At 52.9% G+C, this 26,182-nt stretch overlaps 1 protein-coding gene across 1 annotated transcript in view; it reads left to right on the top strand.

The window, feature by feature from the left end:
• Positions 1-4,445, top strand: part of LOC121275063 (protein FAM131B-like) — a gene marked incomplete at its 3' end in the record, with an annotated part of 120,937 nt that extends 116,492 nt beyond the window's left edge. The window contains exon 6 of the mRNA XM_041182457.1: positions 4,072-4,445. Coding sequence (XP_041038391.1) covers positions 4,072-4,445 — 374 coding nt within the window. The remainder of the gene's footprint in view (positions 1-4,071) is intronic.
• Positions 4,446-26,182: the final 21,737 nt, after the last annotated feature.

Below are 26,182 nucleotides of genomic sequence, written 5' to 3'. Positions count from 1 at the left end.
CACACGCATTCCCTCTGCCTGTCTGTCTGTCTCTCACACACACATTCCCTCTGCCTGTGTCTCTCTCTCTTTGTGTGTCTGTCTCTCATACACATTCCCTCTGCCTGTCTGTCTCTTTCTCTTTATCTCTCTCTCTTACACACACATTTCCTCTGCCTGTCTGTCTCTCTCTCTCTGTGTCTCTCTCACACACACACACATTCGCTTTGCCTGTCTGTCTGTCTGTCTCTCTTACACACACCTTCCCTCTCCCTGTCTGTCTCTCTCTCTTTATCTCTCTCTCTCTCACACACCTTCCCTCTGTATGCCTGTCTCTCTCTCTCTCTTTGTCTGTCTCACACACAAACACACATTCCCTCTGCCTGTCTGTCTCTCTCTCTCTTTGTCTCTCTCTCTCTCTCTCACAGACACACACATTCCCTCTGTCTGTCTCTTTCTTACTCTCCCACATTCCCTGTCTCTCCCACATTCTGCCCACCCCCCCCCCCCCAACTGCCTGTCTCTCATTCTCTCTCTCACACACACACACATTCCCTCTGTCTGTCTGTCTCTCTCTCCCACATTCCCTCTGCCTGTCTGTCTCTTTATCTTACTCTCTCACACACACATTTCCTCTGTCTGTCTGTCTCTCTCTCTTTATCTCTCTCTCTTACACACACATTCCCTCTGTATGCCTGTCTCTCTCTTTCTTTGTGTGTCTCTCTCTCACACACATTCCCTCTGTCTGTCTGCCTGTCTCTCTCTCTCTTTGTCTGTCTCACACACAAACACACATTCCCTCTGCCTGTCTGTCTCTCTCTCTCTTTGTCTCTCTCTCTCTCTCACACAGACACACACATTCCCTCTGCCTGTCTGTCTCTCTCACACACACATTCCCTCTGTCTGTATCTCTCTCTCACACACACACACACACTCCCTCTGCCTGTCTGTCTGTCTCTCACACATATACATTGCCTCTGCCTGTGTCTCTCTCTCACACACAAACACACACATTCCCTCTGCCTGTGTCTCTCTCTCACACACAAACACACATTTCCTCTGCCTGTCTGTCTCTCTCTCTTTGTGTGTCTGTCTCACATACACATTCCCTCTGCCTGTCTGTCTGTCTCTCTCTCTCTCTCTGTGTCTCTCTCATACACACACATTCACTTTGCCTGTCTGTCTGTCGCTTTTACACACACATTCCCTCTGCCTATCTGTCTTTCTCTCTCTCTTACATACATACCCCTCTGCCTGTCTCTCTCTCTCTCTTTATCTCTCTCTTACACACACATTCCCTCTGTCTGCCTGTGGCTCTCTCTCTTTGGCTGTCTGTCACACACAAACACACATTCCCTCAGCCTGTGGCTCTCTCTCTCACACACAAACACACATTTCCTCTGCCTGTCTGTCTCTCTCTCTTTGTGTGTCTGTCTCTCTTTCACACACATTCCCTCTGCCTGTGTCTCTCTCTCACACACATTCTCTCTGCCTGTGTCTCTCTCTCACACACATTCCCTCTGCCCGTGTCTCTCTCACACACACATTCCCTCTGCCCGTGTCTCTCTCACACACACATTCCCTCTGCCCGTGTCTCTCTCACACACACATTCCCTCTGCCTGTGTCTCTCTCTCACACACACATTCCCTCTGCCTGTGTGTGTCTCTCTCTCTCACATACACATGCACACACATTACCTCTGCCTGTGTCTCTCTCTCACACACACACATTCCCTCTGTCTGTGTGTTTCTCTCTCTCTCTCACACACACACATTCCCTCTGCCTGTGTCTCTCTCTCTTTGTGTGTCTGTCTCTCATACACATTCCCTCTGCCTGTCTGTCTCTTTCTCTTTATCTCTCTCTCTTACACACACATTTCCTCTGCCTGTCTGTCTCTCTCTCTCTGTGTCTCTCTCACACACACACATTCGCTTTGCCTGTCTGTCTGTCTGTCTCTCTTCCACACACCTTCCCTCTCCCCGTCTGTCTCTCTCTCTTTATCTCTCTCTCTCTCACACACCTTCCCTCTGTATGCCCCTCTCTCTCTCTCTTTGTCTGTCTCACACACAAACACAAATTCCCTCTGCCTGTCTGTGTCTCTCTCTCTTTGTCTCTCTCTCTCTCTCTCTCACAGACACACACATTCCCTCTGTCTGTCTCTTTCTCACTCTCCCACATTCCCTGTCTCTCCCACATTCTGCCCACCCCCCCAACTGCCTGTCTCGCATTCTCTCTCTCACACACACACACATTCCCTCTGTCTGTCTGTCTCTCTCTCCCACATTCCCTCTGCCTGTCTGTCTCTTTATCTTTCTCTCTCACACACACATTTCCTCTGTCTGTCTGTCTGTCTCTCTCTCTCTCTTACATACACATCCCTCTGCCTGTCTGTCTCTCTCTCTTTATCTGTCTCTCTCTTACACACACATTCCCTCTGTATGCCTGTCTCTCTCTTTCTTTGTGTGTGTTTCTCTCTCACACACATTCCCTCTGCCTGTCTGTCTCTCTCTCTTTGTCTCTCTCTCTCTCTCTCTCTCACACAGACACACACATTCCCTCTGTCTGTATCTCTCTCTCTCACACACACACACTCCCTCTGCCTGTCTGTCTGTCTCTCACACATATACATTGCCTCTGCCTGTGTCTCTCTCTCACACACAAACACACACATTCCCTCTGCCTGTGGCTCTCACTCTCACACACAAACACACATTTCCTCTGCCTGTCTGTCTCTCTCTCTTTGTGTGTCTGTCTCACATACATATTCCCTCTGCCTGTCTGTCTCTTTCTCCTTATCTCTCTCTCTTACACACACATTTCCTCTGCCTGTCTGTCTGTCTCTCTCTCTCTCTGTGTCTCTCTCATACACACACATTCACTTTGCCTGTCTGTCTGTCGCTCTTACACACACATTCCCTCTGCTTGTCTGTCTTTCTCTCTCTCTTACATACACACCCCTCTGCCTGTCTGTCTCTCTCTCTTTATCTCTCTCTTACACACACATTCCCTCTGTCTGCCTGTGTCTCTCTCTCACACACAAACACATTCCCTCTGTCTGTCTGTCTGTCTCTCTCACACACACATTCCCTCTGCCTGTGTGTGTCTCTCTCTCACACACACATTCCCTCTGCCTGTCTGTCCCTCTCTCTTTGTGTGTCTGTCTCTCTCTCACACACACATTCCCTCTGCCTGTCTGTCTCTCTCTCTTTGTGTGTCTGTCTCTCTTTCACACACATTCCCTCTGCCTGTGTCTCTCTCTCACACACATTCTCTCTGCCTGTGTCTCTCTCTCACACACATTCCCTCTGCCCGTGTCTCTCTCACACACACATTCCCACTGCCTGTGTCTCTCTCACACACACATTCCCTCTGCCTGTGTCTCTCTCTCTCTCACACACACATTCCCTCTGCCTTTGTCTCTCTCTTTCTCTCACACACACACACACACATATTCACTCTACCTGTGTCTCTCTCTCACACACACATTCCCTCTGCCTGTGTGTCTCTCTCTCTCACACACACACGCATTCCCTCTGCCTGTGTCTCTCTCTCACACACACACGCACACACATTCCCTCTGTCTGTTTGTTTCTCTCTCTCTCTCACACACACACATTCTGTCTGTCTGCCTCTCACACACACTTTCCCTCTGCCTGTGTCTCTCTCTTTCTCTCTCTCACACACACACACATTCCCTCTGCCTGTGTCTCTCTCTCTCACACACACACATTCCCTCTGTCTGTGTGTTTCTCTCTCTCTCACACACACACACACATTCCCTCTGCCTGTCTGTCTGTCTCTCACACACACATTCCCTCTGCCTGTGTCTCTCTCTCACACACATTCCCTCTGCCTGTGTCTCTCTCACACACACATTCCCTCTGCCTGTGTCTCTCTCACACACACATTCCCTCTGCCTGTGTGTCTCTCTCTCACACACACTCCCTCTGCCTGTGTCTCTCTCTCACACACACTCCCTCTGCCTGTGTGTCTCTCTCTCACACACACTCCCTCTGCCTGTGTGTCTCTCTCTCACACACACTCCCTCTGCCTGTGTGTCTCTCACATTCTCTCTCTCTCCCTCTCTCCAGATCCGTGCCTGCAGTTGTTCCAGGAGCCTTGGCCTCACCTCGTCACGCAGGGCATGTATTGCCTTAGCACCTCGGGGGTCTGGGAACACAGTCCCAGTGATCATTCCCTCCTCCGCTCCCCGGCCACCCTCTCGTCCTGCCTCCAGCCGCCCGAGGGCACCGACTGCCAGCTCGAGCTGCCCACTGAGCGGGCAGAGACTTCCTGCCCTCCTCCCCACCCTGACCTCCCCCACACGCTCGGCCGGACCCCCTCGCTGGGGCAAGAGATGGAGGCAGCCTCCCCTCGCCAGGAGGTGGAGGTACCTCTGGGGAGGAAGGTCTCGGATGCCCGGTCGAGTGGGGTCCAGTCCTTCGAGGAGGAGGAGGAGGAGGAGGAGGAGGAGGAGGAGGGGGGCGAGGGAGGGGGAGGGGGGTGCGGGTGAGGGAGGGAGGGAGGGGGTGTGGAGGGAGGTGCGGGCGAGGGAGGGAGTGAGGAGGTGCGGAGGGAGGGCTAGGTGAGGGAGGGAGGGAGGTGTGGATGAGGGAGGAAGTGCGGAGGGATGGAGGGAGGGAGGGAGGGAGGAGGGAGGAGCGAGGGATGGATTCCTTCCCCACTGTAACTGACCCCCCCCCCCACCGTCGAGGCTGGAGATGATCGAGGGATTTTGAATCTCGAGTCAGGGCCGGAAAAACAGGGTCACCAGCCCCAGCTCCCTCCGTCCCTCCGTCCCTCCGTCCCTCTGTCCCTCCCCCTCCCTCCCTCCGTCCCTCCGTCCCTCCCTCCCTCTGTCCCTCCCCCTCCCTCCCTCCGTCCCTCCGTCCCTCCCTCCCTCTGTCCCTCCCCTTCCCTCCCTCTGTCCCTCCCCCTCCCTCCCTCCCTCCGTCCGCAGGGGCTGTCCAAACCCTATCCCTCCCCCTCCAACTCCCTCCCACCTTCCTCCGCTCTCTCTCCCCCTCACCCCTGCCCTCCCTCACCCTCCCCTTAACCCCCTCCCCTCTCTGCCCCCCTCCCCGCTCTCGCTCTCTTCCCTCTTTACCCCCTCCCCTCTCTCACCCCATCCCTCACTCCCTCCCTACCTTCCCTCTCCCCTCTTCCCCCCAACTGACTCTCTCAATTCCCCCTCCCCTCTCTCTCACTACCCCCTCACTCCCTCCCCTATCCCACTCTCTCTCTCTCTCTCTCTCTCCTCCCTTCTCCTCCCTACCCTTCTCCTCCCCCTATCCCACTCTCTCTCTCTCTCTCTCTCTCTCCTCCCTTCTCCTCCCTACCCTTCTCCTCCCCCTATCCCACTCTCTCTCTCTCTCTCTCTCTCTCTCCTCCCTTCTCCTCCCTACCCTTCTCCTCCCCCTATCCCACTCTCTCTCTCTCTCTCTCTCTCTCTCCTCCCTTCTCCTCCCTACCCTTCTCCTCCCCCTATCCCTCTCTCTCTCTCTCTCTCTCCTCCCTTCTCCTCCCTACCCTTCCCCTCCCCTATCCCACTCTCTCTCTCTCTCTCTCTCCTCCTCCCTTCTCCTCCTCTACCCTTCCCCTCCCCCTATGTGGGGGGTCCACACTCCTCTCTCTCTCTCTCTCTCTCTCCTCCCTTCTCCTCCCTACCCTTTTCCCCTCCCCCTATCCCCCTCTCTCTCTCTCTCTCTCTCCTCCCCTTCCTCCTCCCTACCCTTCCCCTCCCCCTATCCCTCTCTCTCTCTCTCTCTCCTCCCTTCTCCTCCCTACCCTTCCCCTCCCCCATCCCACTCCTCTCTCTCTCTCCTTCCCTAATCCCTTCCCCTCCACCCTATCCCACTCCTCCTCTCTCTCATCTCTCTATCCTCCCTTCTCCTCATACCCTTCTCCTCCCCCTATCCCTCTCTCTCATCTCTCTCTCCTCTCTCCTCCCTCTCCTCCCTACCCTTCCTCCCTCCCCCCATATCCCACTCTCTCTCTCTCTCTCATCCCTCCCTTCTTCCCTCCCTACCCTTCTCCTCCCCTATCCCTCTTCTCTCTCTCTCTCTCTCTCTCCTCCCTTCTCCTCCCTACCCTTTCCCCTCCCCTATCCCACTCTCTCTCTCTCTCTCTCTCCTCCCTACCCTTCCCCTCCCCCTATCCCACTCTCTCTCTCTCTCTCTCCTCCCCTTTCCTCCCTACCCTTCCCCCTCCCTCCTATCCCACTCTCTCTCTCTCTCTCTCTCTCTCCTCCCTTCTCCTCCCTACCCTTCCCCCTCCCCTATCCCACTCTCTCTCTCTCTCTCCTCCCTACCCTTCCCCTCCCCCTATCCCACTCTCTCTCTCTCTCTCTCTCCTCCCTTCTCCTCCATACCCTTCTCCTCCCCCTATCCCTCTCTCTCTCTCTCTCTCTCTCTCCTCCCTTCTCCTCCCTACCCTTCTCCTCCCCCTATCCCTCTCTCTCTCATCTCTCTCCTCTCTCTCTCCCCTCCCTTCTCCTCCCTACCCTTCTCCCCTCCCCCTATCCCACTCTCTCTCTCTCTCTCTCTCTCTCCTCCCTTCTCCTCCCTACCCTTCCCCCTCCCCCTATCCCACTCTCTCTCTCTCTCTCCTCCCTACCCTTCCCCCCCCCTTCCCTCTCTCCTCTCTCTCTCTCTCCTCCCTTCTCCCCTACCCTTCTCCTCCCCCTATCCCTCTCTCTCTCCTCTCTCCTCCCTCTCCTCCCAACCCTCTCCCCCCCTATCCCACTCTCTCTCTCTCTCTCCTCCCTTCTCCTCCCTACCTTCCCTCCCCCTATCCCTCCTCTCCTCTCTCTCTCTCCTCCCTTCTCCTCCTACCCTCCCTCCCCTACCCCTCTCTCTCTCTCTCCTCCCTCTCCTCCTACCCTTCTCCTCCCTACCACTCTCTTCCTCTCTCCCCCTTCCCTCCCTACCTCCTCTCCCCTATCCCTCTCTCTCTCTCTCTCCTCCCTTCTCCTCCTACCCTTCTCCCACCCCCTATCCCACTCTCCTCTCTCTCTCCTCTCTCCTCCCTTCTCCTCCCTACCCTTCTCCTCCCCTATCCCACTCTCTCTCTCTCTCTCTCTCTCTCCTCCCTTCTTCCTCCCTAACCTTCTCCTCCCCCTATCCCACTCTTCTCTCTCTCTCTCTCTCTCTCATCCTCCCTTCTCCTCCCTACCCTTCTCCTCCCCTATCCCCCCTCTCCTCTCTCTCTCTCCTCTCCTCCCTACCCTTCTCCTCCCTATCCCTTCCCCCTCCCCTATCCCCTCTCTCTCTCTCTCTCTCTCTCTCCTCCCTTCTCCTCCCTACCCTTCCCCTCCCCCTATCCCACTCTCTCTCTCTCTCTCTCCTCCCTTCTCCTCCCTACCCTTCTCCTCCCCCTATCCCTCTCTCTCTCTCTCTCTCTCTCTCTCTCTCCTCCCTTCTCCTCCCTACCCTTCCCCTCCCCCTATCCCACTCTCTCTCTCTCTCTCTCTCCTCCCTTCTCCTCCCTACCCTTCTCCTCCCCCTATCCCACTCTCTCTCTCTCTCTCCTCCCTTCTCCTCCCTACCCTTCTCCTCCCCCTCTCCCTCTCTCTCTCTCTCTCTCTCTCTCTCTCCTCCCTTCTCCTCCCTACCCTTCCCCTCCCCCTATCCCACTCTCTCTCTCTCTCTCTCCTCCCTTCTCCTCCCTACCCTTCCCCTCCCCCTATCCCACTCTCTCTCTCTCTCTCCTCCCTTCTCCTCCCTACCCTTCTCCTCCCCCTATCCCACTCTCTCTCTCTCTCCTCCCTTCTCCTCCCTACCCTTCTCCTCCCCCTATTCCACTCTCTCTCTCTCTCTCTCTCTCTCTCTCCTCCCTTCTCCTCCCTACCCTTCCCCCTCCCCCTATCCCACTCTCTCTCTCTCTCTCTCCTCCCTTCTCCTCCCTACCCTTCCCCCTCCCCCTATCCCACTCTCTCTCTCTCTCTCCTCCCTACCCTTCCCCTCCCCCTATCCCACTCTCTCTCTCTCTCTCTCTCTCCTCCCTTCTCCTCCCTACTCTTCTTCTCCCTCCCCCTATCCCACTCTCTCTCTCTCTCTCTCTCCTCCCTTCTCCTCCCTACTCTTCTTCTCCCTCCCCCTATCCCACTCTCTCTCTCTCTCTCTCTCCTCCCTTCTCCTCCCTACCCTTCTCCCTCCCCCTATCCCACTCTCTCTTTCTCTCCCCTCCCTCTCTCCTCCCCTCCCACTATCGCAGCGAGGAGGTGGAGTTCTTCGGGGACTCACACAGACTGAGGGTAGACGCCCTCTCGGACTGAGGGTGCCCCCGATGTCCAGCGATGTCCGGCGGCGGGATAGGCTCGGTGGCCGCAGACGAGTGATGGGCATCCAGCCAGCTTAAAGGGACCAACGGACAGAGGGAAATGGGGGGGGGAGCCCGGTGGGATTTGTACCCCCGACGTGGACCCAGTCTCTGCCCCTCTACCCTCTGCCAATGAGGGGGACAGCATCAGGGAATACGCCTGGCGCAGAGGAGGTGCCAGAATTTCTATCGCCAGCTCAGCACAGGACCGGATGGCAGAATTTCTCGCCGACAAACCATGGAATTCATTTTTATAACCGCGCACTGGCTGCAGGAGTCAATGTGACTAAGTCAAGGGGCATTGGCAGCGTTGGAGAGTCAACCCTTCACCAACAGTGACTGATGGTATACCTCCCCTCACCTTAACGCAGATCCCTCACTCCGTAACCCCTCTCCACCCAGCGCCCTGTGTTACTGACTGTATCTCTACTGATGTTAATCCATCTCCCTCACACTGTCACTCAGTAACCCCTCTCCCCCCAGTGCGCTGTGTTTCAGACTGTATCTCTACTGATGTTAATCCATCCCTCACACTGTCACTCAGTAACCCCTCTCCTCCCAGCGCCCTGAGTTACTGACTGTATCTCTACTGATGTTAATCCAGCTCCCTCACACTGTCACTCAGTAACCCCACACACCCAGCGCCCTGTGTTACTGACTGTATCTCTACTGATATTAATCCAGCTCCCTCACACTGTTACTCAGTAACCCCACACACCCAGCGCCCTGTGTTACTGACAGTATCTCTACTGATGTTAATCCAGCTCTCTCACACTGTCACTCAGTAACCCCACTCCCCCCAGCGCCCTGTGTTACTGACTGAATCTCTACTGATGTTAATCCAGCTCCTTCACACCGTCACTCCGTAACCCCTCTCCCCCAGCGCCCTGTGTTACTGACTGAATCTCTACTGATGTTAATCCAGCTCCTTCACACCGTCACTCCGTAACCCCTCTCCCTCCGAGTCACTGATCTGGGTGAAGTGCTGAATCCTCCCAAATGCTCCGGGATTTGTTTTTTAAACTTTGATTGTGGTCTGATTTGTCTGTTTTGCATGTAAATTGAATCTGTAATGCATCTTTGAAAGTCTCTCTCTCTCTCTCTCTGTTTAACTCTCTCTCTCTCTCTCTCTCTCTCTCTCCTGTCCACAATCCCACCACCCCCCCCCAACCCATCACCTATTGTCAGTCTGCCTGATCCCTAAGCCAGCATGAGAAATCTGATTCCTCACCTAAACTCTGGAGAATGCCAGATGTATTGATAATAAACAGAGAGAGGAGATAATATATAAATATATATATATATATATATATATAATGTATAAAGAAGCAAAAACAAGGAGGTTTTTATCAAAAGCACTTTGCAAGTGTCTCACACTGAGATGCATGTTCCTCTTCAGGTTATAAAGTTCTGTCGTTTTGCCTTGCTCCTCCAGTTCCTGGTCTGAGATCATTGAGACGCACATCGGGTGAGGTTTAACCCTCCATGGGGCATGGGAACTGGAGCTGGTATCAACACCCGGTGGGAGGAGAGGGGAGTGGGAGCGAGTGAGAGAGTTAAAGAGATAGGGAGGGTGTGTAGGGGCTGGAGGAGGTTACAGAGATAGGGAGGGGTTGTAGGGGCTGGAGGAGGTTACAGAGATAGGGAGGGGTGTAGGGGCTGGAGGAGGTTACAGAGATAGGGAGGGGTGTAGGGGCTGGAGGAGGTTACAGAGATAGGGAGGGGTGTAGGGGCTGGAAGAGGTTACAGAGATAAGGAGGGATGTAGGGGCTGGAGGAGGTTACAGAGATAGGGAGGGGTGTAGGGAGTGGAGGAAGATACAGAGATAGGGAGGGGTGTAGGGACTGGAGGAGGTTACAGAGATAGGGATGGGTGTAGGGGCTGGAGGAGGTTACAGAGATTGGGAGGGGTTTAGGGGCTGGAGAAGGTTACAGAGATAGGGAGGGTGTGTAGGGGCTGGAGGAGGTTACAGAGATAGGGAGGGGTGTAGGGAGTGGAGGAAGATACAGAGATAGGGAGGGGTGTAGGGACTGGAGGAGGTTACAGAGATTGGGAGGGGTGTAGGGGCTGGAGGAGGTTACAGAGATAGGGAGGGATGGAGGTTCTGTAGGAGGAGGTTATAGAGATAGGGATGTTCTGCAGGTGGAGTTTTTGGAGATAGGGATGGTTGGTGTGTCCGGAGGAGGGTGTTATAGTGATAGGGAGGGTTGGAGTTTCCAGAGGAGGTGGTTACGGAGATCGGGAGGTTTGTAGGCTCCGGAGGATGAGGTTACGGAGATCGGGAGGGTTGGAGGGTCCAGAGGAGGAGGATAAGGAGATAGGGAGGGTTGGAGGGTCCAGAGGAGGAGATTACAGAGATAGGGAGTGTTGGAGGGTCCAGAGGAAGAGGTTACAGTGATAGGGAGGGTCTGGTGTAGGAGGGTACGGAGATCGGGGGGGGGAGGGACGAGTGACCGGGTGAGTTTCGGGCGATCCAGGTTCTCTCGATTCCCGAGTGGGTGGGATAGCATTGGCCCTCGTCCAGCAGGCTAAATGGCCCCTTCCTGATCGGACCGGTCAGTGAGTGGACGTTTGCCTGCGGGCTCACTAGTGTCATATCCACGGCCGGAAGTTAGAAGGAGTGCTTGGACAGGTGGGTCTGAGCAGGGCCTGGACAGCCAAACTGGCCAGAGAGTGACCGGTCCCTGTGAAGCTCATAAAACTGTCAAAAAAAAACCTCAGCATGAGTGAGGCTGTCCCAAAGACTCCAAAACCCCCCACACAGCCGGGAAAACTCTGACCGCCAGGAACGCTCAGAACCCCACAAAGCCGGGAATGCTCGGACTGGCCGGAGAGTGTCCGGTCCCTGCGCAGCTCATAAAACCGCCAAAAAAAAACCTCAGCACGAGAGAGGCGGTCCCAGAGACTCTGGGACCCCACACAGTCGGGAACGCTCGGACCGGCCGGAGAGTGACTGGTCCCTGCGCAGCTCATGAAACTGCCAAAAAAAAACCTCAGCACGAGAGAGGCTGTCCCAGAGACTCTGGAACCCACACAGCCGGGAACGCTCGGACCGGCTGTAGAGTGACTGGTCCCTGCAAAAACTCATAAAACTGCCAAATAACCCTCAGCACGAGAGGGGTTCCCAGAGATTCTGAAACCCCTCAAGCCAGGAATGCTCGGAAGCCCCAACACACACAAACACACAACCAGGAACGCTCAGATCCTCCCCACTCAGACACAAAGCCAGGAAAGCTCAAACCACCCCCCCCCACACACACACACACACACACACACACACACACACACACACACACAGAGCCAGGAACGGTCAGACTCCCCCCGCCCCCAAACACCACACATCCACAGCCGGGAAAGCTCAGACTGACCTGAGAGTGACCAGTCCCTGCGAAGCTCATAAAACTGCCAAAAAAAACCTCCGCACAAGAGAGGCTGTCTCAGAGACTCTGGAACCCCTCACACAGCCAGGAAACCTCAGACCCCCACACAGCTGGGAATGCTCAGACTGGCCAGAGAGTGTCCGGTCCCTGCACAGCTCATAAAACTGCCAAAAAAAAACCTCAGCATGAGAGAGGCGGTCCCAGAGACTCTGGAACCGCACACATCTGGGAACGCTCGGACCAGCCGGAGAGTGACCGGTCTCTGCGCAGCTCATAAAACTGCCAAAAAAAACTCAGCACAAGAGAGGCTGTCCCAGAGACTCTGGAACACCACACAGTCGGGAACGCTCGGACCAGCCGGAGAGTGACCGGTCCCTGCAAATACTCGCAAAACTGCCAAATAACCCTCAGCATGAGAAGGGTTCTCAGAGACTCTGAAACCCCTCAAGCCAGGAATGCTCGGAAGCCCCAACACACAACCAGGAACACTCAGATCCTCCCCACTCTCACACAAAGCCGGAAAAGCTCAAACCCTCCATCCACCACCCCCCCACAAACACCACACACACACACACACACACACACACAGTCTGGAAAGATCTGACTGGCCTGAGAGTGACCTGTCCCTGTGAAGCTCATAAAACTGCCAAGTCTAACCCTCAGCACGAGAGGGTGTCCCAGAGACTCCTAAATCCCCCACACAGCCGGGAACACTCAGACCATGCCCACCACTGCACCCACCCTAGCACGCGCACACACACACACACACAGACACACAGCCAGGAATGCTCGGATTCCCCCCACCCCCCCAAACACCACACACTCACAGCCGGGAAAGTTCAGACTGGCCTGAGAGTGACTGGTCCCTGTGAAGCTCGTAAAACTGCCAAATGAAACCCTCAGCAAGAGAGGGAGTCCCAGAGACTCCGAAACGCCCCACACAGCCGCGAACATTCAGACCACCCCCCCACCAACACACATACACACACACACACACACACACACACATAGCCATGAATGCTCAGAACACCCTCCAATCTTCACACAGTCGAGAACGCTCATACCACACCCCCCAACACACAGCCAGGAAAGCTCAGACAACACCCACCCTCCCCCCTCCACCCCCCCACACACATATATACTCACAGCCAAGAACGCTCGGACTCTCCCCCACCAAACACCACGCACCCACAGCCGGGAAAGGTCAGACTGACCTGAGAGTGACCGGTCCCTGAAAAGCTCATAAAACTGCCAAATAAAAAAAAAATCTCAGCAAGAGACAGAGTCGCAGAGACTTGAAAATATACCACGCAGCCGGGAACGCTTAGACCACCACTCCCAACCCCCCACGCCCCCAACACACACACACACACACACACACATGCACACACACACACACACACACACACACAGAGCCAGGAATGCTCAGAGCACCCTCCACTCTTCACACAGTCAAGAACGCTCAAACCACCCCCCCCACGACACACAGCCAAGAACGCGCACACCCTACCATTCCCACACAGCCGGGAACACTCAGACAGCCCCAAACCACTTAGCCAGGAATTCTCAAGCACCAACACCCCAACCCCACAACACACACACACACAGCTGGGAACACTCTGACGCCACCCACACTCAGCTGGGAATGCTCGGACTGGCCTGAGGGAAATCAGTCCTGGAAAAGCTCATAAAACTGTCAAATGAAACCTCAAAAAAAGAGGGGGACCCAGAGACACCGAAACCCCCACACAGCCGGGAACGTTTAGAATCCCAAAGCCACCCACCCTCAACCCACCCACTCTAACCACATACACACACAGCAGGGAATGCTTGGACCTCACAGTGGAAATGTTCCCTCTGGACACGGCATGCTCCGCACTCGCTCTCACTGAAATCGCTACTACTGGAAACGAAATGCTACACGATCACGCCCGTTGGACTCAGTCCCTCTCTTTCCCTCTCTCAGGGAGATATCTGTACACTGACTGGTGTCTCTCAGTCCCGTCTCTCTCACAGGAAGATATCGATACACTGACTGGAGTCTCTCAGTCCCATCTCTCTCTAAGGGAGATATCTGTACACTGACTGGTGTCTCTCAGTTCCGTCTCTCTCTAAGGGAGATATCTGTACACTGACTGGTGTCTCTCAGTCCCTCTCTCCCTCAGGGAGATATCTGTACACTGAATGGTGTCTCTCTGTCCCCTAACTCTCAGGGAGATATCTGTACACTGACCCGTGACTTTCTGTCCCTCTCTAAAAGGGGGATATCTGTACACTAACTGGTGTCTCTCAGTTCTGTCTCTCTCTAAGGGAGATATCTGTACACTGACTGGTGTCTCTCAGTCCCCTCTCTCTCAGGGAGATATCTGTACACTGACTGGTGTCCCTCTGACCCTCTCTCTCTCAGGGAGATATCTGTACACTGACTGGTGTCTCTCAGTCTCTCTCTCTCAGGGAGATATCTGTACACTGACTGGTGTCTCTCTGTCCCTCTCTCTCTCTCAGGGAGATATGTGTACACTGAATAGTGTCTCTCAGTCCCTCTCTCTCAGGGAGATATCTGTACACTGACTGGTGTCCCTCAGTCCCTCTCTCTCTCATGGAGATATCTGTACACTGACTGATGTCTCTCCGTCTCTCTCTCTCTCAGAGAGATATCTGTACACTGACTGGTGTCTCTCAGTCGCCTCTCTCTCAGGGAGATATATGTACAATGACTGCGGTCTCTCAGTCGCCTCTCTCTCAGGGAGATATCTGTACACTGACTGGTGTCTCTCCGTCTCTCTCTCTCTCAGGGAGATATCTGTACACTGACTGGTGTCTCTCAGACCCCTCTCTCTCAGGGAGATATCTGTACACTGACTGGTGTCTCTCAGTCCCTCTCTCTCAGGGAGAAATCTGTACACTGACTGGTGTCTCTCAGTCCCTCACTCTCTCAGGGAGATATCTGTACACTGACTGGTGTCTCTCAGTCCCCTCTCTCTCATGGAGATATCTGTACACTGTCTGGTGACATTCAGCCCTCTCTCTCTCAGGGAGATACCTGCACACTGACTGGTTTCTCTCACTCTTGCTCACTCACTCAGGGAGATATCTGTACACTGACTGGTGTCTCTCAGTCCCTCTCTCTCTCTGGGAGATATCTGTACACTGACTGGTGTCTCTCAGTCCCCTCTCTCTCTCAGGGAGATATCTGTACACTGACTGGTGTCTCTCAGTCCCCTCTCTCTGTCAGGGAGATATCTGTACACTGACTGGTGTCTCTCAGACCCCTCTCTCTCAGGGAGATATCTGTACACTGACTGGTGTCTCTCAGTCCCTCTCTCTCAGGGAGATATCTGTACACTGACTGGTGTCTCTCAGTCCCTCTCTCTCAGGGAGATATCTGTACACTGACTGGTGTCTCTCAGTCCCTCTCTCTCAGGGAGATATCTGTACACTGACTGGTGTCTCACAGTCCCTATCTCTCAGGGAGATATCTGTACACTGACTGGTGTCTCTCAGTCAACTCTCTCTCTCAGGGAGATATCTGTACACTGACTGGTGTCTCTCAGTCCCCTCTCTCTCCCAGGGAGATATCTGTACACTGACTGGTGTCTCTCTGTCCCTCTCTCTCTCAGGGAGATATCTGTACACTGATTGGTGTCTCTCAGTCTCTCTCTCTCTCAGGGAGATATCTGTACACTGATTGGTGTCTCTCAGTCCCCTCTCTCTCTCAGGGAGATATCTGTACACTGACTGGTGTCTCTCAGTCCCCTCTCTCTCTCAGGGAGATATCTGTACACTGACTGGTGTCTCTAAGTCCCCTCTCTCTCTCAGGGAGATATCTGTACACTGACTGGTGTCTCTCTGTCCCCTCTCTCTCTCAGGGAGATATCTGTACACTGACTGGTGTCTGTCAGTCCCCTCTTTCTCTCAGGGAGATATCTGTACACTGACTGGTGTCTCTCAGTCCCCTGTCTCTCTCAGGGAGATCTCTGTACACTGACTGGTGTCTCTCAGTACCTCTCTCCCTCAGGGTGATATCTCTACATTGACTGGTGCCTCTCAGTCCCCTCTCTCTCTCAGGGAGATATCTGTACACTGACTGGTGTCTCTCAGTTCCATCTCTGTCTCTCAGGGAGATATCTGTACACGGACTGGTGTCTCTCAGTCCCTCTCTCTCAGGGAGATATCTGTACACTGACTGGTGTCTCTCAGTCGCCTCTCTCTCTCATGGAGATATCTGTACACTGACTGGTGTCTCTCAGTCCCTCTCTCTCAGGGAGATATCTGTACACTGACTGGTGTCTCTCAGTCGCCTCTCTCTCTCATGGAGATATCAGTACACTGACTGGTGTCTCTCAGTCCCCTCTTCAGTCTTAGGGAGATATCTGTACACTGACTGGTGTCTCTCAGTCCCTCTCTCTCTCGGGGAGATAACTGTACATTGACTGGTGACTCTCAGCACCTCTCTCTCAGGGAGATATCTGTACACTGACTGGTGTCTCTCAGTCCCTCTCTCTCTCAGGGAGATATCTGTACACTGACTGGTGTCTCTCAGTCCCCTCTCTCTCAGGGAGATATCTGTACACTGACTGGTGTCTCTCAGTCCCTCTCTCTCAGGGAGATATCTGTACACTGACTGGTGTCTCTCAGTCCCTCTCTCTCTCAGGGAGATATCTGTACACTGACTGGTGTCTCTCAGTCCCTCTCTCTCAGGGAGATATCTGTACACTGACTGGTGTCTCTCAGTCCCCTCTCACTCTCAGGGTGATATCTGTACACTGACTGCTGTATCTCAGTCCCTCTCTCTCAGGGAGATATCTGTACACTGACTGGTGTCTCTCAGTCCCCTCTCTCTCTCAGGGAGATATCTGTACACTGACTGGTGTCTCTCAGTTCCATCTCTGTCTCTCAGGGAGATATCTGTGCACTGACTGGTGTCTCTCAGTCCCCTCTCTCTCTCAGGGAGATATCTGTACACTGACTGGTGTCTCTAAGTCCCCTCTCTCTCTCAGGGAGATATCTGTACACTGACTGGTGTCTCTCTGTCCCCTCTCTCTCTCAGGGAGATATCTGTACACTGACTGGTGTCTCTCAGTCCCTCTCTCTCTCAGGGTGATATCTGTACACTGACTGGTGTCTCTCAGTCCCTCTCTCTCAGGGAGATATCTGTACACTGACTGGTGTCTCTCAGTCCCCTCTCTCTCTCAGGGAGATATCTGTACACTGACTGGTGTCTCTCAGTTCCATCTCTGTCTCTCAGGGAGATATCTGTGCACTGACTGGTGTCTCTCAGTCCCCTCTCTCTCTCAGGGAGATATCTGTACACTGACTGGTGTCTCTAAGTCCCCTCTCTCTCTCAGGGAGATATCTGTACACTGACTGGTGTCTCTCTGTCCCCTCTCTCTCTCAGGGAGATATCTGTACACTGACTGGTGTCTGTCAGTCCCCTCTTTCTCTCAGGGAGATATCTGTACACTGACTGGTGTCTCTCAGTCCCCTGTCTCTCTCAGGGAGATATCTGTACACTGACTGGTGTCTCTCAGTACCTCTCTCCCTCAGGGTGATATCTGTACATTGACTGGTGCCTCTCAGTCCCCTCTCTCTCTCAGGGAGATATCTGTACACTGACTGGTGTCTCTCAGTTCCATCTCTGTCTCTCAGGGAGATATCTGTACACGGACTGGTGTCTCTCAGTCCCTCTCTCTCAGGGAGATATCTGTACACTGACTGGTGTCTCTCAGTCGCCTCTCTCTCTCATGGAGATATCTGTACACTGACTGGTGTCTCTCAGTCCCTCTCTCTCAGGGAGATATCTGTACACTGACTGGTGTCTCTCAGTCGCCTCTCTCTCTCATGGAGATATCAGTACACTGACTGGTGTCTCTCAGTCCCCTCTTCAGTCTTAGGGAGATATCTGTACACTGACTGGTGTCTCTCAGTCCCTCTCTCTCTCGGGGAGATAACTGTACATTGACTGGTGACTCTCAGCACCTCTCTCTCAGGGAGATATCTGTACACTGACTGGTGTCTCTCAGTCCCTCTCTCTCTCAGGGAGATATCTGTACACTGACTGGTGTCTCTCAGTCCCCTCTCTCTCAGGGAGATATCTGTACACTGACTGGTGTCTCTCAGTCCCTCTCTCTCAGGGAGATATCTGTACACTGACTGGTGTCTCTCAGTCCCTCTCTCTCTCAGGGAGATATCTGTACACTGACTGGTGTCTCTCAGTCCCTCTCTCTCAGGGAGATATCTGTACACTGACTGGTGTCTCTCAGTCCCCTCTCTCAGGGAGATATCTGTACACTGACTGGTGTCTCTCAGTCCCCTCTCTCTCTCAGGGAGATATCTGTACACTGACTGGTGTCTCTCAGTCCCCTCTCTCTCTCAGGGTGATATCTGTACACTGACTGGTGTCTCTCAGTCCCTCTCTCTCAGGGAGATATCTGTACACTGACTGGTGTCTCTCAGTCCCCTCTCTCTCTCAGGGAGATATCTGTACACTGACTGGTGTCACTCAGTTCCATCTCTGTCTCTCAGGGAGATATCTGTACACTGACTGGTGTCTCTCAGTCCCTCTCTCTCTCAGGGAGATATCTGTACACTGACTGGTGTCTCTCAGTCGCTCTCTCTCTCAGGGAGATATCTGTACACTGACTGGTGTCTCTCAGTCCCTCTCTCTCTCAGGGAGATATCTGTACACTGACTGGTGACTCTCTGTCCCTCTCTCTAAGGGAGATATCTGTACACTGTCTGGTGTCTCTCTGTCCCCTAACTCTCAGGGAGATATCTGTTCACTGACTGGTGTCTCTCAGTCCCTCTCTCTCAGGGAGATATCTGAACACTGACTGGTGTCTCTCAGGCCCTCTCTCTCAGGGAGATATCTGAACACTGACTGGTGTCTCTCTGTCCCTCTCTCTCTCTCAGGGAGATATGTGTACACTGACTAGTGTCTCTCAGTCCCTCTCTCTCAGGGAGATATCTGTACACTGACTGGTGTCTCTCAGTACCTCTCTCCCTCAGGGTGATATCTGTACACTGACTGGTGTCTCTCAGTTCCATCTCTGTCTCTCAGGGAGATATCTGTACACGGACTGGTGTCTCTCAGTCCCTCTCTCTCAGGGAGATATCTGTACACTGACTGGTGTCTCTCAGTCGCCTCTCTCTCTCATGGAGATATCTGTACACTGACTGATGTCTCTCAGTCCCTCTCTCTCAGGGAGATATCTGTACACTGACTGGTGTCTCTCAGTCGCCTCTCTCTCTCATGGAGATATCTGTACACTGACTGGTGTCTCTCAGTCCCTCTCTCTCTCTCGCGGAGATAACTGTGCACTGACTGGTGTCTCTCAGTCCCTCTCTCTCTCAGGGAGATATCTGTACACTGACTGGTGTCTCTCAGTCCCCTCTCTCTCAGGGAGATATCTGTACACTGACTGGTGTCTCTCAGTCCCTCTCTCTCAGGGAGATATCTGTACACTGACTGGTGTCTCTCAGTCCCTCTCTCTCTCAGGGAGATATCTGTACACTGACTGGTGTCTCTCAGTCCCTCTCTCTCAGGGAGATATCTGTACACTGACTGGTGTCTCTCAGTCCCCTCTCTCTCTCAGGGTGATATCTGTACACTGACTGGTGTCTCTCAGTCCCTCTCTCTCAGGGAGATATCTGTACACTGACTGGTGTCTCTCAGTCCCCTCTCTCTCTCAGGGAGATATCTGTACATTGACTGGTGTCTCTCAGTTCCATCTCTGTCTCTCAGGGAGATATCTGTACACTGACTGGTGTCTCTCAGTCCCCTCTCTCTCTCAGGGAGATATCTGTACACTGACTGGTGTCTCTAAGTCCCCTCTCTCTCTCAGGGAGATATCTGTACACTGACTGGTGTCTCTAAGTCCCCTCTCTCTCTCAGGGAGATATCTGTACACTGACTGGTGTCTCTAAGTCCCTCTCTCTCAGGGAGATATCTGAACACTGACTAGTGTCTCTCAGTCCCTCTCTCTCAAGGAGATATCTGTACACTGACTGATTTCTCTCCGTCTCTCTCTCTCTCAGGGAGATATCTGTACACTGACTGGTGTCTCTCAGTCTCCTCTCTCTCTCAGGGAGATATCTGTACACTGACTGGTGTCTCTCAGTCCCCTCTCTCTCTCAGGGAGATATCTGTACACTGACTGGTGTCTCTCAGTCCCCTTTCTCTGTCAGGGAGATATCTGTACACTGACTGGTTCTCTCAATCCCTCTCTCTATCAGGGAGATATCTGTACACTGACTGGTGTCTCTCAGTCCCTCTCTCTCTCAGGGAGATATCTGTACACTGACTGGTGTCTCTCAGTCCCCCTCTCTCTCTCAGGGAGATATCTGTACACTGACTGGTGTCTCTCAGTCCCTCTCTCTCTCAGGGAGATATCTGTACACTGACTGGTGTCTCTCAGTCCCCTCTCTCTCTCAGGGAGATATCTGTACACTGACTGGTGTCTCTCAGTCCCCTCTCTCTCTCAGGGAGATATCTGTACACTGACTGGTGTCTCTCAGTCCCTCTCTCTCTCAGGGAGATATCTGTACACTGACTGGTGTCTCTCAGTCCCCTCTCTCTCTCAGGGAGATATCTGTACACTGACTGGTGTCTCTCAGTCTCTCTCTCTCAGGGAGATATCTTTACAAGGACTGGTGTCTCTCAGTACCCTCTCTCTCAGGGAGATATCTGAACACTGACTGGTATCTCTCAGTCGCTCTCTCTCAGGGAGATATCTGTACACTGACTGGTGTCTCTCTGTCCCCTCTCTCTCTCAGGGAGATATCTGTACACTGACTGGTGTCTCTCAGTCCCTCTCTCTCTCGGGGAGATATCTGTACTCTGACTGGTGTCACTCAGTCCCTCTCTCTCTCAGGGAGATAACTGTACACTGATTGGTGTCACTCAGTCCCTCTCTCTCTCAGGGAGATATCTGTACACTGACTGGTGTATCTCAGACCCCTCTCACTATCAGCGAGATATCTGTACACTGACTGGTGTATCTCAGACCCCTCTCACTATCAGGGAGATATTTGTACACTGACTGGTGTCTCTCAGTCCCTCTCTCTCTCAGGGAGATATCTGTACACTGACTGGTGTCTCTCAGTCCCTCTCTCACTCAGGGAGATATCCGTACACTGACTTGTGTCTCTCAATCCCCTATCTAAGGGAGATATCTGTACACTAACTGATGTCTCATAGTCCCTCTCTCTCAGGGAGATATCTGTACACTGACTGGTGTCTCTCAGTCGCTCGCTCTCAGGGAGATATCTGTACACTGACTGGTGTCTCTCAGTCCCTCTCACTCTCAGGGAGATATCTGTACACTGACTGGTGTCTCTCAGTCCCTCTCTCTCAGGGAGATATCTCTACACTGACTGGATTCTCTCAGTCCCTCTCTCTCTCTCAGGGAGATATCTGTATACTGACTGGTGTCTCTCAGTCCCTCTCTCTCAGGGAGATATCTGTACACTGACTGGTGTCTCTCAGTCGCTCTCTCTAAGGGAGATATCTGTATACTGACTGGTGTCTCTCAGTCCCTCTCTCTCTCAGGGAGATATCTGTACGCTGACTGGAGTCTCTCAGTCACCTCTCTCTCTCAGGGAGATATCTGTACACTGATTGGTGTCTCTCAGTCTCTCTCTCAGGGAGATATCTGTACACTGACTGGTGTCTCTCAGTCCCCTCTCTCTCTCAGGGAGATATCTGTACACTGACTGGTGTCTCTCAGTCCCCTCTCTCTCTCAGGGAGATATCCGTACACTGACTGTTGTCTCTCAGTCTCCTCTCTCTCTCAGGGAGATATCTGTACACTGACTGGTGTCTCTCAGTCCCCTCTCTCTCTCAGGGAGATATCTGTACACTGACTGGTGTCTCTCAGTCCCCTTTCTCTGTCAGGGAGATATCTGTACACTGACTGGTGTCTCTCAGTCCCTCTCTCTCAGGGAGATATCTGTACACTGACTGGTGTCTCTCAGTCCCTCTCTCTCAGGGAGATATCTGTACACTGACTGGTGTCTCTCAGTCCCCCTCTCTCTCTCAGGGAGATATCTGTACACTGACTGGTGTCTCTCAGTCCCTCTCTCTCTCAGGTAGATATCTGTACACTGACTGGTGTCTCTCAGTCCCCTCTCTCTCTCAGGGAGATATCTGTACACTGACTGGTGTCTCTCAGTCTCTCTCTCTCAGGGAGATATCTTTACACTGACTGGTGTCTCTCAGTACACTCTCTCTCAGGGAGATATCTGAACACTGACTGGTGTCACTCAGTACCTCTCTCTCTCAGGGAGATAACTGTACACTGACTGGTGTCACTCAGTCCCTCTCTCTCTCAGGGAGATATCTGTACACTGACTGGTGTATCTCAGACCCCTCTCACTATCAGCGAGATATCTGTACACTGACTGGTGTCTCTCAGTCCCTCTCTCTCTCAGGGAGATATCTGTACACTGACTGGTGTCTCTCAGTCCCTCTCTCTCAGGGAGATATCTGTACACTGACTGGTGTCTCTCAGTCACCTCTCTCTCTCATGGAGATATCTGTACACTGACTGGTGTCTCTCAGTCCCCTCTTCAGTCTCAGGGAAATATCTGTACACTGACTGTTGTCTCTCAGGCCCACTCTCTCTCAGGGAGATAACTGTACACTGACTGGTGTCTCTCAGTCCCTCTCTCTCTCAGGGAGACATCAGTACACTGACTGGTGTCTCTCAGTCTTCTCTCTCTCAGGGAGATATCTGTACACTGACAGGTGTCTCACAGTCCCTATCTCTCAGGGAGATATCTGTACACTGACAGGTGTCTCTCAGTCCCCTCTCTCTCTCAGGGAGGTATCTGTAAACTGACTGGTGTCTCTCAGTCCCTCTATCTCAGGGAGATATCTGTACACTGACTGGTGCCTCTCAGTCCCCTCTTTCTCTCAGGGAGATATCTGTACACTGACTGGTGTCTCTCAGTTCCATCTCTGTCTCTCAGGGAGATATCTGTACACTGACTGGTGTCTCTCAGTTCCATCTCTGTCTCTCAGGGAGATATCTGTACACTGACTTTTGTCTCTCAGTCCCGTCTCTCTCTAAGGGAGAGATCTGTACACTGACTGGTGTCTCTCAGTCCACCCTCTCTCACAGGAAGATATCGGAACACTGACTGGTGTCTCTCTGTCCCTCTCTCTCTCACGGAGATATCTGTTCACTGACTGGTGTCTCTCTGTCCCTCTCTCTAAGGGAGATATCTGTACACTGTCTGGTTTCTCTCTGTCCCCTAACTCTCAGGGAGATATCTGTACACTGACTGGTGTCTCTCAGTCCCTCTCTCTCAGGGAGATATCTGAACACTGACTAGTGTCTCTCAGTCCCTCTCTCTCAAGGAGATATCTGTACACTGACTGATTTCTCTCCGTCTCTCTCTCTCTCAGGGAGATATCTGTACACTGACTGGTGTCTCTCAGTCTCCTCTCTCTCTCAGGGAGATATCTGTACACTGACTGGTGTCTCTCAGTCCCCTCTCTCTCTCAGGGAGATATCTGTACACTGACTGGTGTCTCTCAGTCCCCTCTCTCTCTCAGGGAGATATCTGTACACTGACTGGTGTCTCTCAGTCCCCTCTCTCTCAGGGAGATATCTGTACACTGACTGGTGTCTCTCAGTCCCCTCTCTCTCTCAGGGAGATATCTGTACACTGACTGGTGTCTCTCAGTCCCCTCTCTCTCTCAGGGAGATATCTGTACACTGACTGGTTCTCTCAATCCCTCTCTCTATCAGGGAGATATCTGTACACTGACTGGTGTCTCTCAGTCCCTCTCTCTCTCAGGGAGATATCTGTACACTGACTGGTGTCTCTCAGTCCCCTCTCTCTCTCAGGGAGATATCTGTACACTGACTGGTGTCTCTCAGTCCCTCTCTCTCTCAGGTAGATATCTGTACACTGACTGGTGTCTCTCAGTCCCCTCTCTCTCTCAGGGAGATATCTTTACACTGACTGGTGTCTCTCAGTCCCTCTCTCTCAGGGAGATATCTGTACACTGACTGGTATCTCTCAGTCGCTCTCTCTCAGGGAGATATCTGTACACTGACTGGTGTCTCTCAGTCGCCTCTCTCTCTCAGGGAGATATCTGTACACTGACTGGTGTCTCTCAGTCCCTCTCTCTCTCGGGGAGATATCTGTACTCTGACTGGTGTCACTCAGTCCCTCTCTCTCTCAGGGAGATAACTGTACACTGATTGGTGTCACTCAGACCCTCTCTCTCTCAGGGAGATATCTGTACACTGACTGGTGTATCTCAGACCCCTCTCACTATCAGCGAGATATCTGTACACTGACTGGTGTATCTCAGACCCCTCTCTCTCAGGGAGATATTTGTACACTGACTGGTGTCTCTCAGTCCCTCTCTCTCTCAGGGAGATATCTGTACACTGACTGCTGTCTCTCAGTCCTTCACTCTCAGGGAGATATCTGTACAATGACTGTTGTCTCTCAATCCCTCTCTCTCAGGGAGATATCTGTACACTGACTGGTGTCTCTCAGTCCCTGCCTCTCTCAGGGAGATATCTGTACACTGACTGGTGTCTCTCAGTCCCTCTCTCTCAGGGAGATATCTGTACACTGACTGGTGTGTCTCAGTCTCATCTCTCTCAGGGAGATTTCTGCACACTGAATGTTCTCTCTCAGAAACTCTCTCTCTCAGGGAGATATCCGTACACTGACTTGTGTCTCTCAATCCCCTATCTAAGGGAGATATCTGTACATTAACTGATGTCTCATAGTCCCTCTCTCTCAGGGAGATATCTGTACACTGACTGGTGTCTCTCAGTCGCTCGCTCTCAGGGAGATATCTGTACACTGACTGGTGTCTCTCAGTCCCTCTCACTCTCAGGGAGATATCTGTACACTGACTGGTGTCTCTCAGTCCCTCTCTCTCAGGGAGATATCTCTACACTGACTGGATTCTCTCAGTCCCTCTCTCTCTCTCAGGGAGATATCTGTATACTGACTGGTGTCTCTCAGTCCCTCTCTCTCAGGGAGATATCTGTACACTGACTGGTGTCTCTCAGTCGCTCTCTCTAAGGGAGATATCTGTATACTGACTGGTGTCTCTCAGTCCCCTCTCTCTCTCAGGGAGATATCTGTACACTGACTGGTGTCTCTCAGTCCTCTCTCTCAGGGAGATATCTGTACACTGACTGGTGTCTCTCAGTCCCCTCTCTCTCTCAGGGAGATATCTGTACACTGACTGGTGTCTCTCAGTCCCCTCTCTCTCTCAGGGAGATATCTGTACACTGACTGGTGTCTCTCAGTCCCCTCTCTCACTCAGGGAGATATCTGTACACTGACTGGTGTCTCTCAGTCCCCTCTCTCTCTCAGGGAGATATCTGTACAGTGACTGGTGTCTCTCAGTCCCCTCTTTCTCTCAGGGAGATATCTGTACACTGACTGGTGTCTCTCAGTCCCTCTCTCTCTCAGGGAGATATCTGTACACTGACTGGTGTCTCTCAGTCCCTCTCTCAGGGTGATATCTGTACACTGACTGGTGCCTCTCAGTCCCCTCTCTCTCTCAGGGAGATATCTGTACACTGACTGGTGTCTCTCAGTTCCATCTCTGTCTCTCAGGGAGATATCTGTACATGGACTGGTGTCTCTCAGTCCCTCTCTCTCAGGGAGATATCTGTACACTGTCTGGTGTCTCTCAGTCCCTCTCTCTCAGGGAGATATCTGTACACTGACTGGTGTCTCTCAGTAGCTCTCTCTCTCATGGAGATATCTGTACACTGACCGGTGTCTCTCAGTCCCCTCTTCAGTCTCAGGGAGATATCTGTACAGTGACTGTTGTCTCTCAGTCCCTCTCTCTCTCGGGGAGATAACTGTACACTGACTGGTGACTCTCAGCACCTCTCTCTCAGGGAGATATCTGTACACTGACTGGTGTCTCTCAGTCTCCTCTCTCTCAGGGAGATATCTGTACACTGACAGGTGTCTCACAGTCCCTATCTCTCAGGGAGATATCTGTACACTGACTGGTGTCTCTCAGTCCCTCTCTCTCAGGGAGATAACTGTACACCGACTGGTGTCTCTCAGTCCCCTCTCTCTCTCAGGGAGATATCTGTACATTGACTGGTGACTCTCAGTCCCCTCTCTCTCTCAGGGTGATATCTGTACACTGACTGGTTTCTCTCAGTCCCTCTCTCTCAGGGAGATATCTGTACACTGACTGGTGCCTCTCAGTCCCCTCTCTCTCTCAGGGAGATATCTGTACACTGACTGGTGACTCTCAGTTCCATCTCTGTCTCTCAGGGAGATATCTGTACACTGACTGGTGTCTCTCAGTTCCATCTCTGTCTCTCAGGGAGATATCTGTACACTGACTGGTGTCTCTAAGTCCCCTCTCTCTCTCAGGGAGATATCTGTACACTGACTGGTGACTCTCTGTCCCTCTCTCTAAGGGAGATATCTGTACGCTGTCTGGTGTCTCTCTGTCCCCTAACTCTCAGGGAGATATCTGTACACTGACTGG

This window comes from Carcharodon carcharias (assembly GCF_017639515.1).
Source record: "Carcharodon carcharias isolate sCarCar2 chromosome 40 unlocalized genomic scaffold, sCarCar2.pri SUPER_40_unloc_9, whole genome shotgun sequence".
NCBI classification, from domain to species: domain Eukaryota; kingdom Metazoa; phylum Chordata; class Chondrichthyes; order Lamniformes; family Lamnidae; genus Carcharodon; species Carcharodon carcharias.
This window is presented reverse-complemented; position numbering and strand designations above follow the sequence as displayed.